The 19,153-nt window shown below is 41.9% G+C and overlaps 2 protein-coding genes across 2 annotated transcripts in view; one reads left to right on the top strand and one right to left on the bottom strand.

The window, feature by feature from the left end:
• The window catches only part of ctnnal1 (catenin (cadherin-associated protein), alpha-like 1), a 55,947-nt gene extending 42,036 nt beyond the window's left edge, over positions 1 to 13,911 (top strand). Inside the window, exons 5-19 of the mRNA XM_053863897.1 lie at positions 1,414 to 1,503; positions 1,696 to 1,866; positions 2,248 to 2,448; positions 3,090 to 3,176; positions 3,650 to 3,808; positions 4,510 to 4,602; positions 6,056 to 6,206; positions 7,128 to 7,165; positions 7,245 to 7,295; positions 7,609 to 7,763; positions 8,196 to 8,244; positions 8,688 to 8,744; positions 10,581 to 10,700; positions 11,837 to 11,920; positions 12,728 to 13,911. Of these exons, the coding sequence (XP_053719872.1) occupies positions 1,414 to 1,503; positions 1,696 to 1,866; positions 2,248 to 2,448; positions 3,090 to 3,176; positions 3,650 to 3,808; positions 4,510 to 4,602; positions 6,056 to 6,206; positions 7,128 to 7,165; positions 7,245 to 7,295; positions 7,609 to 7,763; positions 8,196 to 8,244; positions 8,688 to 8,744; positions 10,581 to 10,700; positions 11,837 to 11,920; positions 12,728 to 12,898 (1,677 nt within the window). The 3' untranslated portion in view covers positions 12,899 to 13,911. The remainder of the gene's footprint in view (positions 1 to 1,413; positions 1,504 to 1,695; positions 1,867 to 2,247; positions 2,449 to 3,089; positions 3,177 to 3,649; positions 3,809 to 4,509; positions 4,603 to 6,055; positions 6,207 to 7,127; positions 7,166 to 7,244; positions 7,296 to 7,608; positions 7,764 to 8,195; positions 8,245 to 8,687; positions 8,745 to 10,580; positions 10,701 to 11,836; positions 11,921 to 12,727) is intronic.
• Positions 12,960 to 16,551, bottom strand: abitram (actin binding transcription modulator). Its single transcript, XM_053863898.1, has 6 exons — positions 16,391 to 16,551; positions 16,201 to 16,252; positions 15,930 to 16,059; positions 15,770 to 15,846; positions 15,388 to 15,457; positions 12,960 to 14,187 (listed from the first exon to the last, which is right to left on the bottom strand). Exons 1-6 carry the CDS (start codon positions 16,485 to 16,487, stop codon positions 14,050 to 14,052), a joined length of 564 nt encoding a protein of 187 aa, XP_053719873.1. The 5' UTR covers positions 16,488 to 16,551; the 3' UTR covers positions 12,960 to 14,049.
• Positions 16,552 to 19,153: the final 2,602 nt, after the last annotated feature.

Here is a 19,153-nt window from a genome sequence, read left to right as displayed (position 1 = left end):
TTCGTTGCTATCAGAAGAGCCTTAGTCAATATTGAAAAAATGTAAATAGAAAATGTTGCTCCAAGTATAAATGAAAGGGAAATGTAGAAGGCATTTACCCGGTGAAGTGTTTGTCTCCACATCTTTGTTTCCTTTTTTCCTTTGTATCTTTCATTTGACTCTGTAAACCAGATCAAAGACGAAAATTTTGTGGGGCAAAACAAAGGATCAGGATTTTAGCTCATATTTTTGTAATAAACATAAAATGGTCAAAACTTGTGTAAATGATTGACTTATGATTAGCATATCTTTTTAGTGCACTGGTGTTTTACATAGGGCTGTATCATATTGAAAATTTGAGGCTGAAGCCGAATAAAATTTTAAATGCTTGCCTGAATACAGAATAATACAGAATACGGAATATCCAATGTGGTTAAGATTTTTTACTATTTTTAAAAAAAACATTGCATGAATAGTTGAGAGCATATCTACATAAGGTTTAGACGATAGAATATTTGACTTTTTTGCTATGACTTCAGACTTTGCTTTTCAAATAGTAGAAATAATAAAATAAAAACACAATTTCCCATTATATAATGGGCTGATAATGTAAACAGAAGGCTCTAGATAGTTTGGTTGAACGCTCTTTGCAAAATGCAATTCTATTCTTGCTCTTTCACACTTTAAAAGTATCGAAAACATCAACCTGTATGCAGACTTTAGATCACACATCGGCAACACTTTGACATAGTGGACAACAAAAAGACAGAACATTTGATATATTGGTTGAAAAGTCAAAATCATTTCCGCTTGTGTCCACTGTTTGGTCACCGGCGGACCAGGTAGTGAGCCGTGGAAACCGTGTTGTCACAGGTGAAGGTGGAGGATTGTGCTCCAGATTTTTCTCGGCGCTTTGAGAATGCGGGAGAGGGTTGCCTGAATTTCTTCTGCGGTGTCACGCAGTTAATGTTTGTATTTAAAAAGCACTTTCTGTTACATTACATCAATCACCATCAGCCAAATTACCATGGAAAAGAGTGGATGAGAACCAGTGAGCCCCCAAAGCTTCCTGCCAGAAAGTGTGACATCCCAATGACTGATGCCTTGCTGGCTGAAAGCCAGCTTTGGATCAAAAATGCAACTCAGCCTATGAACATTATCTCACGCCTAACCCTAAAAATAAACAACAACTATTCGAATACGCAAAAGAAACAACAGAGAGTCCAGTTTCCACTGGAGTTTTTCTGCTCCAATCTCTGTCTATCACACATATAAGTCTGCCTTTAATGAGTCAATCACGTTCCCATCTACCTTTAATTTCTTCTTCTTCCAACCTCAGTATATGAAATATGACGGTTAATGGAGATCATGACTATCTACTAAGTGCATACTAACCTGGGAAATGTGTGTGGTGTGTGTGTCCTTGTCGTCTAGGACTTGAAAGATGAGAAGAAGAAAGCCCGAATGGCAGCAGCAAGAGCAGTTCTGGAGAAGTGCACCATGATGCTCCTCACAGCCTCCAAGGTAAAGCCCCTGTTTGAGAATCCTCCATCGGCTTCTCTGACCCGATTGTAAAAGCTCTCACATATGTCTTGCATTCTGAGAATTCCCAAGCTTGTTGGAATATAATGAATCATTTCTGATCGATTTCGTGAAAAAAGCACACCAGCGAAAGAGTATCACATCCTTTGACTTTTCACATATGATTTTCCCCAGACTTGCCTTAGGCATCCAGACTGCGAGTCAGCGCGGATCAACAAAGACGCTGTGTTCCACCGAATGCGCTGTGCCCTGGAGCAGGTCATCGAGATTGTGACTGATGCTCGGAGCTCCGGGGAGAACAAGATCCTCTCTGCGAGTATCTACAACAGCATCAAGGACTTCAAGGTAGAAACAGAAGGAAGACTTAGAGAAGGAGTCGCTAGTGCTAGTAGGCCTGGATCAGATGACTCCGGGAGCCGCAAATCCTCACACTAAGATGTGTTTTTATGAAACCAAAAACAGTGTTTTGTCAGTGTGATAGTTGTTTTGCAAAAAACAGACACTGCTACGTTGTGAATTGATAACTGAATGAAGTCATTGAAATGTGAAAAGGGCTTTTATTTTTTTTGCGAAGTTGATCTTCTCCTTCTAATGTTCAAGTAATGTATTTAAGTAAATGTCTTGCGTAGCCGGAGGTAAAAGGAATCTCAAAGGGCGTCACTTATTTTCTCTGATCCTTCCGATGCCCTTTCACCTCACTTATTGGGCACCCCTCTTCTCGCCCAGTCAAGCGTAGAGTGCCTGAGGGAGAACTTGCACTCGCTGTCACCGCAGAGCGTGGGTGGCCAGCTGGAGGCGCTCGTGGAGCGGACGGAGGACTTCACAGATTCAGCCTATACCAGCCACGAGCAGCGCCAGGCCATCCTGGGTCTGTGCCAGCTGGCACGCCAGGACTCTCAGCAGCTGGTGCAAGCCTGGACCGAAGCGGTACGTTGGCATGAGTGAAAACATACTTATAGTGAGGAACACTCATTAAGACAAATTTGAGTGTATGAAGGAGGGCAGTTGTTAATGTCAAGAACACTAGAGATCCGATAAACTTCACATCAGTCGTGACAATGGTTCAGAATTAATTTGATCAATTGAATATTTTTAATGGATCAGAAGATGGCACAAGAAATCATTGCCTGAGCACAATGGTTCGACTATTTGGCTACAGTTTTTTTGTACTTTAAATGTGATGTAACCATTAATTATTTCTCATATTGTTGCATAAGTGTATCTTGTACTTTGTGTGTGTTGTTTATTTATGTATTTACACATTTTTTGTGAATGTACTTATTATTGTGTTGCTCACAGATAGATGTTTAAGTAATATATTGCTGTAAAAAAAGTTTTTATATTTTTGGTTTCTTTACTGGTTTGTAATGACGACAAATTAAATGATTTAATTATGCCATAATACAATGTATATAATGTCGCCACTTGCTTCTCATCATCAAAATACGATTTTAAATGGAGTAAACTGATGGCAAGTAAGACAAGTAGAAAATGGAAATGACTCACATCCTGTCTTATTCCATCGAATGATGCCTCATCTTGTGATGTTTGGCATTTCTCTGGAGCAGCAGTCAAGTAAAGCCAAAGAGGCCACGGAGGAGATGGAGGTGGCCATCCTGAAGACTTGCCAAAGTGTCAACGACCTACGACGTGAGGTCAGCGGTCGCTTCTCTTTCCTGTTTACTCACCGAAACAAATGTTTTATTTGTCACTAGTCTCCTTTGATTCTTTACACTCGTGGGTTCATACTAATAGGGCTGCAATGACTGGCTGACATAGTGGACTATAACCAACCTTTTCGCTGCCGATGATATTATAAGTCATCCCTCTCTCTGAAGTAGGCGGAGACCACAGGACCATTGTCACCCTAAACGTCAAATATGAACATAATCTTAAAAAGATAGCTGTTAATAAATTTGAGATGAAGTACAGTTTTACTTAAGCCAAAGTTTTTATTTATTAAATTGCCGAAACAGATACATGATGTATACACAGAAAACAGTACAGTATATACAATACAGTAAATACAATGAAATTATCATGTCAGCTGACAATCAAACACACTCACAAAAGGACGATTAAAATCACCTTCAAACATCTATTTATTTATTTGGATTCCCATCTGCAGCTACATAAGGTGGCAGTGGGACGAACATCTGATCTGCTGAAAGTTCACGGAGAGCAGTCGCCTCTGAGGGCACTGAAGACGGCTGGAGCCGAGGGAAACCTGGAGGATGTAGCAGAATATTCACGCACAGTCACTGAGCAGAAGGAGCAGCTGGTGGAGGCAAGTCGACCTGACAGTCAAACTCATTTTAAAAAATAGTCGTTGAATCATCGATTGGGACTTGGATAAGTTTGAATTTCGATTGAAACAATGTTTTATCGAAGTGTATCTTTCTGTGTGTAAAGCTCATTTGAATGGGATTTGTGAGCTGAGCAAATGTATATTCATTGACTGAGTTAATGAGTGTGGAATGATGACCTATATTTGAGTGAAACCAGACATCCAGCATCTGGAAAATGTCGCATGTAACAAACTGTAACTTTGGTTATGAAGCTGATGAGCATGCGCAGTTGATGTTTCGGTAATCCAGGTATGAGTTTTCCGCTCAAACTTTGATGAGATTGATGGATCATCGTACAATTACTGAGTAAAATCATGTGTGGAAATCTGAAATAAGTGTTTTTAAGTCTTTTAAAGTGTTGTGTGTTTGTTTAAGAAGGTGAACTTTAGGAGGAAAGTCTCACACACTTAAAATGTGTTACATTATCATAATATCTCTTTGGTGTTGTTTTTTGCTTTTTCCCTGGTTTTAGCTGTTGTGTGTCTTGAATAGTAAACAGCAGATGAATGCAGAGGCGGGCGGAGAATAGCTGCTATAGTTAAGCATGCAGATGTAGATACATCATAGCAGCCCCACAGTATGCACAGTGGGGGCAAAAAAAACGTATTACGTTTTATATTTCTTGATTTTCATTCCACAGAACTGTCGGCTTCTGTGTCACGTGTCGGGGACGGAGCCGCTGGAGATCACGTGCATTCATGCTGAGGAGACTTTCCATGTGATTGGCCCGCAGGTGAGTGTAAGATAGGTTATGTCTTGGCATGGACTTCCACTCCTGAGACATTCTGAGTCTGAATATACAATAAATGACTACATTAACATATTGCTTGGCTGCAATATACTTAAGAGAGAAGTTGTTGAGGCAGTGTTAATCTTAAAATAGGAAGTGCTGTCTAGTTGCTAGTTCTGTTGGGGAATTTGTATATATATATATATATATATATATATATATATATATATATATATATATATATATATATATATATATATATATATATATATATATATATATATATATATATATATATATAACTATATATATACTATATATACTATACTATATATATACATGTATTATGTATTGTAGAGAAAAAAATCATGTTGGTGGTCACAATTGTTCGCAGTTTGAGTAGCACTACAAAAAATAACCCCCAAATTATTACTTGATGCAGCACAAAATATAAGTATAGTTTGCCACCTTCAGTTCCACTACATATGATATCAGTCTCCACAACTCTGAGCACCACAGTGCAGGAAACCAGCAGCCACTGGGTTACAATTAAACAAGATGTTCTCACTCCAGTCTCCCACAGTTTAGTTTGTTGCACATACCATTATCCCTAAAGGAAAGTTGCCATCACCATTGTGATTTATTTGGCCAGTCTAAATCAACTGCAGCCCTTTTTAAGATCCTATAACGTCCATTCCACTAGACAGAGATTGACCTCCTGCGCCACAATGGTGCTGTCCACCAATTAATTATATTTGCTCTTGGACGCTGTCCATATCAGTAATTATCCCGCCACGTAGAATGTTCCTTTCCTGCGGCGCTAATGCCCGACCCCACCTGACTCTGCACTAATGACCACTTTCCAAAGTTCAAAGGTCAGACGATCAATTTCTTTGCAATTTCAGGTTTCGCAGATGATATCAATCTCTGTCTGTCTTCAGAAATCGAGTGTTTGCCCTCGGGTGACAGTTCAAGTGAACATCAGAGCAGGAAATGGCGGAATGAATCTGTTGTGTTCCATTATTTCAGGTGATGGACACAATAGATACAAAACTGTTATGGAAGAGAAGCTCTGTACAAAAAGAATCTCTTCAAAAAACGAAAGGATACAAATGGATCAGACCAACAAGCTGGACACTCAATTTAATGTGAATTTTCTGCGTCCTCTTTTTAACATTTGTTCATTGTTGATTCCATTGATGGATAGAATTGAACATTTTCCGGGATTCTAGAGTGAAGTGTGAGGACGTTTATATCACCGCTATGATGAAAAAAACAAACTGTGACATGGAATGTGTGTCATGGGTCATGGCTGTAGAGTGTTTTCTAGGGATGGATAGTTTACATCCCTTAGCTACATCAATGTGGTCATTCACCAGACAGTTTTGGGTTTCCAATTGTTTTTTCTTCACTTGCTTGTACTTTCTCTCTTCTTATCGTGTGACTTGTTGGACAGATCATCTCAGCTGCACAGACTCTGGCTCTCCATCCATCCAGTAAGATTGCAAAGGAGAACCTGGAGGTCTTCTGTGAGGCCTGGGAGTCTCAGCTCTGTGACATGGCCCTGCTGCTCAGAGAAATCAATGACGTCTTTGAAGGCAAACGAGGTGCGTTTTGCTGCAGTTTTTTTTTAGTGTGGAGAACAGCATTGATCCGTCAGCGAGGAACATATTTAAGGCACAGAGAGTCTTTGTGGAGCGTCTGAGGAGCTTTCTGAATAGAGGCTTTTTAAGAAGAGTGGGAGAGAGAAGTCTGCATTAATGTGCAATCCAAGACTCAACAGCCAGAAACATCATTACTGCTTCCACTTTGTGGCTTGTTTCAAATACAATTTTGGAAAAATATGCATATTTAAGTCAGAGAATAAAATGTGTATAAAAAAGATACATTTGACTAAAATAAAATATCCAACTCAACAAATGGCTAAAAGCTCAGTACTTTTCTCACATTACCCCAAAACAAACATCCATAAATCTTCAACATTCATTCTCAACATCTCCACAAATTTTATCAGCAAGCTTTTTGCTGGTCTAGTTTTTAGTGCACAGTAACTTTTTGAATTTGATGCATTTCAAGTTTTCAAGAGGCCATGTGGCAGGGCTGGTTATTATTATTTTTCACTAATCAAATCTAGCGTACTTAAACAGTGGCTTCACATCAAAATAAAGTTTAAATCTTTTGTCATTTAAACACCAGAGTTTGCAAAATGGCTCGTTCGAAATGTTTCGCTGATTCTGAAGGACCACGTAGGACTACAAAAATGGCCGATGCTTGTGAGGCTGTTCCATATTTGACTGATCACCACGGCAAAATGTTCCTCTCCCTCAAAGCCAGAAACACACTTCTTTATTTTACTTACTTTATTGATGTAATAATAATAACAATAACAACTCCAAACTAACTAATGAAGGATGTTGTTTTAAATTGCGAGGAATGACGTTGTTATTGTATATCTCATTTGTGCTTCGAACTGCAGTACAATGGTTTCCTGACTGAACTTTTGTATGGCTGTTATACTCTGTTTGCAGGTGACAAAAGACCTTACTTGTCACTTCCCAGGCCCGGGGTAAGTGTGGTAGCTTCCTAATGACAACTTTGATAACACAATCAAACCCTCTGATGATCATGGCTCTGTGTCTTCCCAGAAACACTCGGCTAATTTGAAGACTGCCAAAGCTGTCAAGTTGGATGCAGAGGTACTGTACGCTGTCGACTCAAACTATATATCATGTCATGTCTTGTACTCTGCTCCGACAGCAGTGTATTCATCTCCAAGAAACTTTGTGTCAAAAAGAATTGATGGCGCTGGTATGGTAATAAGCTGCGTTTGTGCTGCTGCAAGCAGTTTTCCAGGAGCCGCACCACCACTGGCAATGGGATTATGCTGATTATAAAACTTCTGTTAACAAGGGAAAAACAGCCTCGTGTGCTTTTGGGTTTTCTCCCTTTTAAAGGAAATGTTTCCTATGCAAATTATTCATTTGTGTGTGTGTGTGTGTGTGTATTCAGGAGCAGACCAGCATGGCCAAACTGGGTCTGGAGCTCCGTCTGCTGTCATCGGATATTGACACGGAGGTGGAAAAGTGGGACGACCAGGAAGTGGACATCGTCCGGCAGAGCCAGAGTCTGGCCAGTATGGCCTATAATATGTACCTGTTCACCAGGTAACACAACGCTGCCACACACACAGCAAGTGATAAACAATCCGGTGTCATATTGGGTATCACAGATGATCCAGTCAAAAAAAAAATAGAAGAGTCTATTGAAAAGTAGTGACATTTAAATATAAAAATGTTGACCTCTGAATTTTAATGTCGGACCCACGCAGAGCACAGGATAGAAACAAGGGACAAGACAGCAACCAGATTTGCTCCAGAGCTTTTGAAAAGCCACCTCCATGTGGACCTGAACCTCTGTCGCGGCGTAGTGTTAATGAGCCTCCTGCAGCTATACTCCTTCTCATGTGACAATGTTGACAAGACTGCAACTCATTCCGACATGAAAATCATTACCAGTTAGACATTTGGTCGATCGTTATGGACGTTGTGGATCCATCCGTCCCCCTCATTTATCATGTTTGTGTATCGATTCCACAGAGGGGAGGGGCTGCTGAAAACTACACTGGATCTGTTTCATCAAGCCGAGGTATGTTGGGCCGCTGATGCCGTCGCCTCTCATTTAATCCCGACTGTCGATGAGTACATGTGTTTTCTCATTAAACCTAACACGCAGAGGAGCCGGCGGATCGATGCTGAGCAAATGCCAACACCTGGTCAATGCCCAGACAAGGTCTTGTCAACGTGATGGAAATACGCTGCAGTAAATTTCTGCTCAATTTAGGAAATAACGTCAAGCATTTCACGGAACTGGAACTCCTGCCAGCTATGAGCAGCAATTTGTAGCAGTCAGATCAAAATGTCGGCCGTGATTTATTCTGCAGGCGTGAGTGGATAAGATAATGGAGGGAAGATTGATGGAGAAATGAGTTGTTTAATGTTTTGAACATTGTAGCTCAGGTTTCCTTTGTAGAATATACAAGTTGTTGTGCTGAAGGATCATTAATTTCACTCTTCGTCTCATGCCTCTAGGTTCTGTCAGAGGAGGGGCTCCAGCTGTGCTCATCTGTCCAAACTTTTTCAACCCAGGTAAAAAAAAAAAAAAGCCTTAAAGCCACTACTTATGGAGGACTTCTGTCTCTGACAGATGAATTCATCATTAATTTTTTTGGATACACTGAGAGAAAAGTATATTGTGGAACGTCAGTCACTCAAGTTTTTATTTACCAGCGGAAAATTTTATACTATTTGGTTTGCTTGCTGATCAGCTTCACCATTAAAATGCAAACATGAGACTGCAAATTCACATTAAAATAATTATTTATGTTATTATTTTTGCTGGTCAGTCGCACATTATTGCTGATAACCATTATTATAGTCAATATTATTTTGAAAACAAAATGTATTTGTACTCTATTTCTGTCAATTCAGCGCAAAATTAATGAAAATGTTTCAAAATATTTATATATAGAATTACAAGTACTGCAAATTTTTACTGGTAAAATCGATGATGACGATGATGAAGAATGATATAGAGTGTGATATAGAGTGACATGACACTACTTCACCACCACCTGATACTGTAGGTACTGGCCACTGCAGATGTCAAACTTTGCATATTATGTGAAGGTAAAACAGAGAGAAAATAATAGTTAGAAAAATACTCGGAAGGTGCAAACCTCCACCAAGCCGCTTCAGTCCACTAAAACTCAATCTCCCAATGAGCTCAAAAAATTCTTTCATTTTTCTTTGTCCTATTTCATATGAAAATTTTCACCAAATGCACCCATTACTTTTCAAGTTATTTTAGACACGGTCAAACCAATGCTGGCCAAAACATAGCCTGCATGGTGGAGGTAACATGGCAGATTGAGTACTGTGGTTCTTCTATATCTAGCATCTGTCCTCTGCCTCCCAGGATAGGCTCCAGTCCCCACAACTCCCAGTGCTCGAGTTGAGGGTCCTGCGAAAAAAAAAAACGCTCCAAATCCTGATCCCCCTGAGGAGTTTTTATTCCCCTCAAGAATCTAAGAATGAAGAAAACGTGGGTCACTTTTATCACGCAAAGGCTGGTGCTCGAGCACCTTGAGGGGTCTCTCTGTCCGTGTCCCAGTGGCGTCAGGAACATGGCCCCCACCATTTTTTAATGATGAAAAATATTGGCCTGAATTTCTTTTACAACTCGACTACTGCCCTTTAGGGAACAAGAGCTAGATGAGTCAATGAATCAACACTGGAAAGCTAGTGCTACTGCACTGCAAGTCTATTTGAAGAGACTTTAAGCAGAGAGGAAGACAACAGTTATGAACGTCTCTCAACCCAGTACTACTCAGTATTCACACTCCAGCTTCAGCGTGTCACACAGCCCCACCTTATAAATCACCCGGCTCCAAAGGGAAATTAAAGCTGCCACCTACTTGACCATCCTCTTGTCCTGTTGGAGGCGAGATAAAACAAACACACGCCCTTTTCACCGACACCAAACTCTTCCTCTGTTTTAATGAAATAACTTTCGACGGGTATTAATTGCTGCCATTTGTCTGCACTGCTCCTGCAGGTGCGCAACTGAGCGTCTGCGGATGATTAATAATGAGGAGGCCGCGCTCTCCTCGCGCGTCCTGATTAATGACTTTAAGAGAAGAGGCTTTGGCAGCAAACACGCGCCCTGCGCTTCTAAAGTTTGAAGTTGCAAGCATCGCAGCTGTTGAAATTTCAATTAAAAATGTATTTTTCCCACAGAACTGTAATTAGCTGGAGATATGGAGGAGACGTGAGGAGCAAGCAGCTGGATGTGCTGTTCAAGCTCCTGTTTATTGTTTTCATCCTCTGTTTTCGCTCGTCTATTTTTGAAGCGCAACGCTCCGTCACTGTCTCTAAATATTCTGACGACCTCCACACCTCTGTCTGTCTCTGTCCCTGCTCCAGCTGGTGGATGAGGAAAAGTCAGTCGTGATGACAGAAGTGGACAAACTGGTGACTTTGTGCCAGCAGCTGCAGGCTGGTGCCAGAACGCCTGTGCAGGGCAAGACTGCCACCTTCCAGAAGGTACGCACACTGCAACCACAGGCTCTGCAACTGCATGGAATGACAAGCATGTCCTTTTAGTCTTGTGACATTATTACTACAGGCCACCTATTAACTATAACTGACTTTATATTAGCCATGACACTGAGTGCACCAACTTGCAGTTCATCATTGTCTCCTCATAATGTGTTAATTTCTTTATTTAAATTTTACAAAATAGTTTGTTGTCTCCTAGGCAGACTGTTATTCACTCTGTTGACTTCATACTTTAAAAAAAATTACGTCTGGCTAAAAGAGAGGATAGTTAATGGTGGCAAATATCAATTGGGAATCAATGGTGCGCACATAGAGCGTGGCTATCCTTTTTGTAATGTCATCGTGTGAGTGAAGCACCAATATGGAACAAGAGTGAGATAAATGTAGGTGTGTTTGGAATGAATGAGCCGCTGTAGATCAGTAGCAGGTCGCCTTGTAGTGAAGCTGCAGGCTACAGTCTGAGGAGAAGCATAAGATCTTCTTTCATGAATGATGACACACGTTCGTTCTCCGACCTGATACTTGAAGCCCAGTGTATTCAAACTTAAATAATTGTACAGTTTCATTCATTATAAGGTTTTCTTCAGAACGTCGATAAAGCTAGTGTAATATATTTGTTCATATTTCCCTCATATTTACACTTCGTGTGGCTCTTTGATTTGACGCAGAAATCAGTCATTCTCCTCCTTTAAGTGATCTTTTATCGCTTGTTTTGGCGTAATTTTCCCCCATATGAGTATTGTACAAGTAACATCCGACTTACGACTGGGATCAGTTCCGGTCATAAGTCAGATTGGACGTAAGTTGAATGCCATTCAAAATATCCGACGCGAGGGTTATAGGTGCTACTGTAGTGGTAGATGGCTGTGTGAGAGTGAGATGCTGGGATACTGCGCTGCCGTAACTGTCGTACGTGATGCTGGGCTGCTACGTGCTGCGGTGCCAGACATTGAACAAAAAAAAAAAATCTGCATGCTGGCATCAGCTGGCCGTGGTCATAAGTACGGGTGGACGTAAGTTGCGCTGGTCGTAAGTTGGATGTTACTTGTATACACAATAAAAGCTTTCTTGTCAATATTATGAACAAATGCTGAACTGTTATTTCTTCTTTTTTTCTGCAGGTGGATTCGTCAATCCAGAAAACCAGATCCATCCTGACTGCTCTCCTCTCCCTCCTTCCTGTCTGCAACAAGCTCAACAGAAAGGTAACAGTTAGCTTGTTAGTTTGTTGTTAGTTTGGAGCCTCAGACAGACCTGAAGAACAATACATGTAAATTAGTTGAGAAATATTTTGGGAAAAACGACTGGGATGTGTTGCATGTGAAAGCCTAACATTGGAACCATTTTAAAATGTGAATATAGCTTTATATTTCAAGAATCTGGTATCATATGAAACAAGGAATTGTACTTTGTATTTCAAAATAAATCTGCCCAGCTGTTTGATTATGTTAAGCTTGTTGAAAATGAGCTTGATTTAACCATGTAACCGAATGTAATTAAGAATATAGGAGAGGGAGATCCAGGACAGATCCATTTCCATGACACAAAAGTCTGTGTTCTTGAAATGACTGGGCTTTGTTTGACTCCTCCACAAAGATCCAAACAGCGTATGAATGTGTTGGGTCAGGTCCAACACTCCAGTTGGTGAGGTTAAATGCCAGAAGCAAATGACTGAACAGTTCAAAACTCTCAGGACAAAGACAGTACTAATCGAACAAGGATGCAGTGATGAAGTCATTGGTCTACCGCTGCTGAACACGAGGGGGCAGCATTTCTCCCACGCTCTGAACGAGCGTCCATATGTTAACAAAACATTCAAAAGCAGGTAGAATTTTAGTCAATAACAATCAAGTTGTCATGCTTGATGTTTCCCCTAAAAAAGGAAGGGCAATGAACCGCTTACTCAGTTTAAAAGACTTTATTTAATAGACTTTTGTCATGCAGACGTCACGGGACAGAAATTGAGATATTCCTGTTGAAGCCTTATGTGTTTTTGCGGCTGCTGTGTGCAGTATAAGTCTGAGAGGAGCAGCCTGGGCTCCCCACAGGACTGGAAGGAGCGGCAGGACACGTCCACGCCGCTCACAGACAACGGGGTGCTCGCCGACAAAAATGGAGAGGAGTTCGGGGTCAAGTCTCTGGAGCAGCACATGCCAAGTCTGAGCATCCTGGAGAGCAACTGATCCAGGAAGTCAAGCTGCGACCGCACCCCTCTGTCACAGCGCAGCACAGCGCCAACCTCTTGATCCAGGAAACACCTCCCGAACCGCCATGTAGCCACCACCAGAGCAGGATGTCAGACAGCTGCTCCCTCAGAGGAGACTCGCCACAGTCCACGAGACAATCAGCCAATGAACACCCTCCGTCAGTGCGGCGCACCACCCCCACCTGACTCTAGCTATGAAGCCGCACCAGTCGTACAAGTGTGGACTTGGTGTTTTGTTTGTGTTGCTGTGTAACTGACACCATGTAGCCCCCCACGTGAATAACCACCATATCTCACTGTGCATGGTCACCACCAGCTTGTAGCGTCAACACTGTATATTGTCCGCCGCCTTGCTGCTTCCTGTCCGTGATCTGCAGAACACGTGGTCTCATTTGATATATCTGCTGTCTGCATGTTCCTGACTCTGTGCCATGTTGGTGAAAGAACGCTAGCATCATGCCAAATCTTATCGCCCTCACGGGGGCGCTGTGACCCTTTTAGAAACGTGATCTCGATCCACACTACTAAGGATGCGTTGTTGCGCTCACACCACCACATGAATGACGTTTTAAGCTTAAACACAAAACGAAGTGCAAGATTTTATTTTCAGAATTCAAGGGCTAAACAGTATCCTGAATTTGTGGAACCACTGTAATAACCTATATCACATAGGAGCCTGTTGTGAATCTGAGATGTTGCCAAACGTTTGTAAAGTAGTGTGGATGTAAATCTGTCCTCATCCCTGAGGCTGTTTTGTTCAGTCAACACCTGATGGATCATTATGGAAAAGAAGGATGATAACATAAGAGTCAAGGAGATGCGAAATGTGTCGACTGATGTGGGCAACGGTACGTGACGCGCAGACACTGATGGAGAGCTGTAAAGGATGCTGTAGCCGTGTCACCTGAGGAAATCATAGCTATAGTTTTGGACCATTTATTCGCTTCATGATCGAAAGAAAGTGAAAAAAATAAACTATTTTTTCTTAAACCACTGGCCTGTGAAAATAACTAAAACAGTTCAACTAAACACTATACAGTGTGAGCACTGGAAAACCAAAAAAGGCACAGTTATTTCAGAGTTTATCGTGCCTCCATGTTTGCAGTCTTTCAATGGTGATAGCTCCTGTCAGGATGCAGGCGATTGGCTCCTGCTTCTTTTAGCGACAACCTTTTCAAACTCCTCCCTGGACAGCAGGTTCTCCGTGATGCTCTTGCTTTCCTCAAATTTCGGCAGGATGACGGCGATGTATCCTTCGGTGGACGGCTGCCCAGATAGAGACAGAGGTGTATAGTTCAGCAAAACATTTTTTGGATCTTCTTCTTTCTCTTTCGGCTTCTCCCTTCAGGAGCGGATCATCCTCCTCCATCTCACCCTGTCCTCTGCCTCCTCTTCTCTCAAACCTAGGAACCTCATGTCCTCCTTCACCACCTCCATAAATCTCCTCTTTGGCCTTCCTCTCCACCTTCTGCCTGGCAGTTCCACCCTCAACATCTTCCTACCAATGTACTGGCTCTCTCTCCTCTGTACATGTCCAAACCATCTCCACCTGGCCTCTCTGACTTTGTCTCCTAAACACCTGACATGTGCTGTCCCTCTGATCTACTGCTTCCTGATGCTATCCATCCTGCTCACTCCCAGAGAGAAGCTCAGCATCTTCATCTCTGCTACCTCCAGCTCTGCCTCCTGTCTTTCCTCAGTGCCACTGTTTCCAAACCGTACAACATTTCTGGCGTCAACACCCTTTTGGACACGTTCCCTTTCATCCTTGCCGACACCCTTTTGTCACACATCACACCTGACACTTTTCTCCAGTTATTCCACCCTGCCAGCACCCGCTTCTTCACCTCTTTCTCACACTCTCCATCACCCTGGACAGTTGAGCCTAAGGATTTAAAATCCACCTTCTTTATCTCTGCATCCTGTAACTTCACCTGTCCACTTGGGTCCCTCTCATTCACACACATGTATTCCGTCTTACTGCGGCTAACCTTCATTCCTCCCCTTTCTACTGCAAACCTCCACCTCTCTAGCTGATCTTCCACTTTCTCCCTGCTCTCACCACAGATCACAATGTCATCTGTAAACATAATCGTCCAAGGGGCTTCTTGTCTAACCTCATCTGTCAACATGTCCATCACCATCGCAAAGAGGAAGGGACTCGGGAGCCGAGCCTTGGTGCAGTCCCACCTCCACCTTGAACTCCTCTGTTACACCTGCAGCACTCCTCACCACTGTCTTACACCTGGCACGTCCTGCACCACTCCAACATCTGCCACTCTAGACTTCCTCATACAATACCACAACTCTTAGCACTCTGTCGTACGCTTTCTCACAATGCAGCTCCTTCTGATCTTCTCTGTACTTCTCCATGAACATTCGCAAAGCAAACACCGCATCTGTGGTGCTCTTTTTTTCACATGCTACTCTTTCCCACAACTTTTGATACAAGATGGAAATACTCACCTTCTCCAGCAAGAGAGCCGGCCGCTCCAAAATGTTCTCGTTGACCTCGAGAAGACGACCCCTAATGCAGCTGGGAAGGTAAGAAGCAGTAAGAACTTATGTAACTATCCGGGATACGTGAAGACATGAAACGAAAAAGTCAACACTAATGAAACTTCATAATGAAACATACATTGAAATGTCACACAGAAACATTACCTCAGTCTGTAGCACTCAGCTTTATTAAATAAAACTAAAAAGAATATTCTCAAAATGAACAAAGCATTTTGACAATAACAGAAGAAATGCCGTTGTTGAAGGAGAATATTAGCCAGGAGGAGACAACTGTCACCCTCAATCTACTACACAGAGATGAGAAAAGAAAAGCAATGCAAGCCTTCACCTGTAAACGGTGTATTCGGTGTCATCGGTGCATGTTATCCGGCACACTGGTGCAAAATCTGTGAGGAACTGTCCGCCCTGCAGCACAACACAAGTGTCTTGGTTCAGCGGTCACTTGAGGATGCAACTAGACAGGAGGTAAATGCAGAAGTCAGAATCACCCGTTTGGACTTTCCAGACACTCTGTTATTGAGCCGACTGCAGCCATTGCTGATCTGGTAGTTGATGGTCTTGATGGATCGCCCGTTTTGAAGAACCGGGTGAGTCTCTGCGAGAGTGAGGACACATATCCTGCAGAGGGAAAAACATTCAGCTTGAGTTAGCTGTATGCAAAAGACCATTTACGGACAGTGTTTTGTCGAAAATTGAGGCAACTAAGTGACTCGCTTTATGTATTTTAAATGGACTACGACAGTCTTACGGTGATGTTACCTGTTTGAGTGTTGCAGGATGCAGTAGTCTTCACACTCCTTCCCCTTCAGATCTAAACCCGGACAAAACAAGACACGTCGGAGACGCTGAGATTTAGATTCTCAGGTGCAACTCGAGAACAGACAGCGACTCCGCGTCACATGCTAAGCTAACTTCAGTCAACCTCAGCAAGAAAATGACTCTTATTTACCGGTTCGGTACCATCGTGTGTAATATCTGTCAATGACTGAAGGTGCAATTGGTTCCGAGTCTTGCTGCTCCACGTCGTCCATCAAATCATCTCGCATTTATGTTTCTTTTAAAGTTGTAACAATTGTGGTGACAGTTCGTCCTCACAGACTCCGGACAGTAATTCATGTGACACACTGGGTGCAACGGAAATCATATCCGAATCTACGGCTCTATCGTTCCGCATGGTACACCTCAACAGAAACCGTGATGATGATGATGATTATTATTATTATTATTATTATTATTATTATTATAAGATTGTGTTTACGCCTCCCTCAGTGTAGAAAACGGGAATTTGCTAAATGTGTTACTATAATAATGAACATTGTTGTCAATAATAATAATAATAATAATAATACGGTGATCATTATGATAGTTATATCTTCTATTAAAATGTGTTCAGAACGTATTCAGCTAGTTTCACTTTGACATTTTTTTAAGTGGCATTCAGATTCTTGACACCACTGTTTCTCACCTCTAGATGTCAGGCTACCACAATACTGCGAAGTCAGCAGCCCCAGGTCACGTTACTGCAACAGCAGTGTCGTCTTTCTCCAACCAATAAACATTAGAACTTGGAAATCAATAGTTTCAGTGCGTCAAGCAGACAAACATGAATTATATATGATGTGGTTTGCGCCACTCCTTGTTCACATTAAGCCTTAAAAGGTCATAAAAACACCCAAACATAGATATGAGCTATTGCAACTGAAATTAAATGTTCAACAGCATAGGGTTATGAATAATCTCATCTGTAAAATAAATAAATGACAATGAAAAATAATCAAAATTAACTCAGGATAAAATTCCGTTTTAAAAGAGTTGCTCAATGAGGATGAAAAATAGAGCCAAGTATGAAGGAATGTTTTTTTCTCTCAGGATTACACGCATTTAAAAAATCATTTTCCAAAAATGTTGCTAGAATAAAGCTTAAGAGTTGTGGATAAATGTCACTCTTGCACAAGGCAGAATTTTGGATGACATCATCTGAGAAACGGTAGAAAAGGGAAAGTTTGGGCTGGAATCTGCGAGCACAGTGAGTTCTCCTGATTCTGCCTCATCACGACCAGGAGCTGGAAAGTTCTGTAGGGCTGTCAGAGCCAGTCCTTAATGAATGTTTCCATGGCTTCTGCTCCTGTGGTTAGACAGGATGAATCAAAAGATGAAACATGATCCCTCACACGTTTGAAGTATTGCATCAGGCCTCAAATATCCACAAATGGAAGCTGTGTATTACATGCCAGAGCAGAGATTGGCCTCCTTGCAGATCCTGGCTCCAGCGCTGTGCTGTCACTCCAGCTGTGAAGGAAGCAGACACAGTTCCACGTCAGCTACTGCTGTGCTCCACGCTTCTGCTCCCTGCCAGACGACACAGTGGAAAATTCATTTTAGGAACACGCAAACTCAATGAGTGGGTTCTGCTAATCGTCTCCAAATACAGATAAAGATAAAAAGATCAAACAGTCTAAGCTGTTGTTTTGATCTTCAATAACTTGCAACAGCACCTACAGTCCGCCAGTCATGTTTGTTGACACGTTTGCAACCTTTCATCTGATAACCCAGAGTCAAGGGAGGAAATAAATCATGTCAGATCTTTTTTAATTTTCTCTCTGGCTGCTCTCCAGACGCAGCCAAGCCTCTGGCTCTCAAACGTGTGTGAGCATAAATCATCTTCCATTCTAGCATTTTGGCGCTCAACGTTTTTCATTTCGGTTGCTTTGAAAGAACGTGCTGCAGCTGCAGTGTGAGAAGGTTGTCGGTTCAAATCCAGCTTTAGACACCTGGGTCTGGCTGGTTCCCTGTAGCTACTTCAGTTGAAGACATACTGAGGTTTATGAGTGTCTGTTTAACCTGGCGACCTGTCCTGACCCTGTTCAGGGAATAAATGGGGGAACACTTATGAACTATTAATAAACGAAATACTTCTTTATCTATGCTTAATACATGGTAATGTCGTTGTTTAGAGTGAACTTTCTGTGATTATTTCGAGGTATGTTTTCTCTTATTTTCATAAGTCTAACCATGACGACCAGACACTGGAGCTCATTTCCACCCGGCTTCAGCTTCACTTAGCACGAGAGGATCGGCGGCAAAAGGATGATGGAGCCACATGTGATCGAAGGAGACGAAAACTGTTGCTTATTAAGGGCTTTTATTTCTCACACATGCGAAAACTGGACTTTAGAGACTCACATGAGACGATGCCGGGAGTCGACACAGATGAGGTCATTTGAATATGAAGTTTGTTTATTACAGACTGAATGGATGCAGGACTTGTCTGGCTTAACACTTTTTCAGCCTCTCTGGATTAAGAAAAACACAATGTCATCTTTGAGGTGATGCTGAGTAAGCGCATGCGTCTGGGTCAGAGATTTATGTTGTAGCACATAATTACTCAGTAGATCAGCATCCAAGCCTGTGAGTCTGTTCTTAGTCTTGCTTTGACCGGACTACATTTACCCATGACACAATACATGTGGTTTTCAGAGGAACGAGAACGAAAAACAGTTCCCATCTACACTTCAGTCAGTATTTGTTTGTCATTTTTTCTCTTCCGTTTATCCCCATAATGGTGTTGGAGTCATTCCCAGCTATCACTCATTCACATAGGCTCCTACAGATCCCTCAATATTAAGGGCTGTTTGCTGCAGGGTGAGGGGTTACTGTATGTACCTTATTGTAGGGAATATACAGAGTCAGGGTGATAGGTCAGCGTGCATAC

This window comes from Synchiropus splendidus, chromosome 4 (assembly GCF_027744825.2).
Source record: "Synchiropus splendidus isolate RoL2022-P1 chromosome 4, RoL_Sspl_1.0, whole genome shotgun sequence".
Lineage (NCBI taxonomy): Eukaryota > Metazoa > Chordata > Actinopteri > Syngnathiformes > Callionymidae > Synchiropus > Synchiropus splendidus.
The sequence above is the reverse complement of the archived record's forward strand: the minus strand, read 5'-3'. Positions and strand labels throughout refer to the sequence as shown.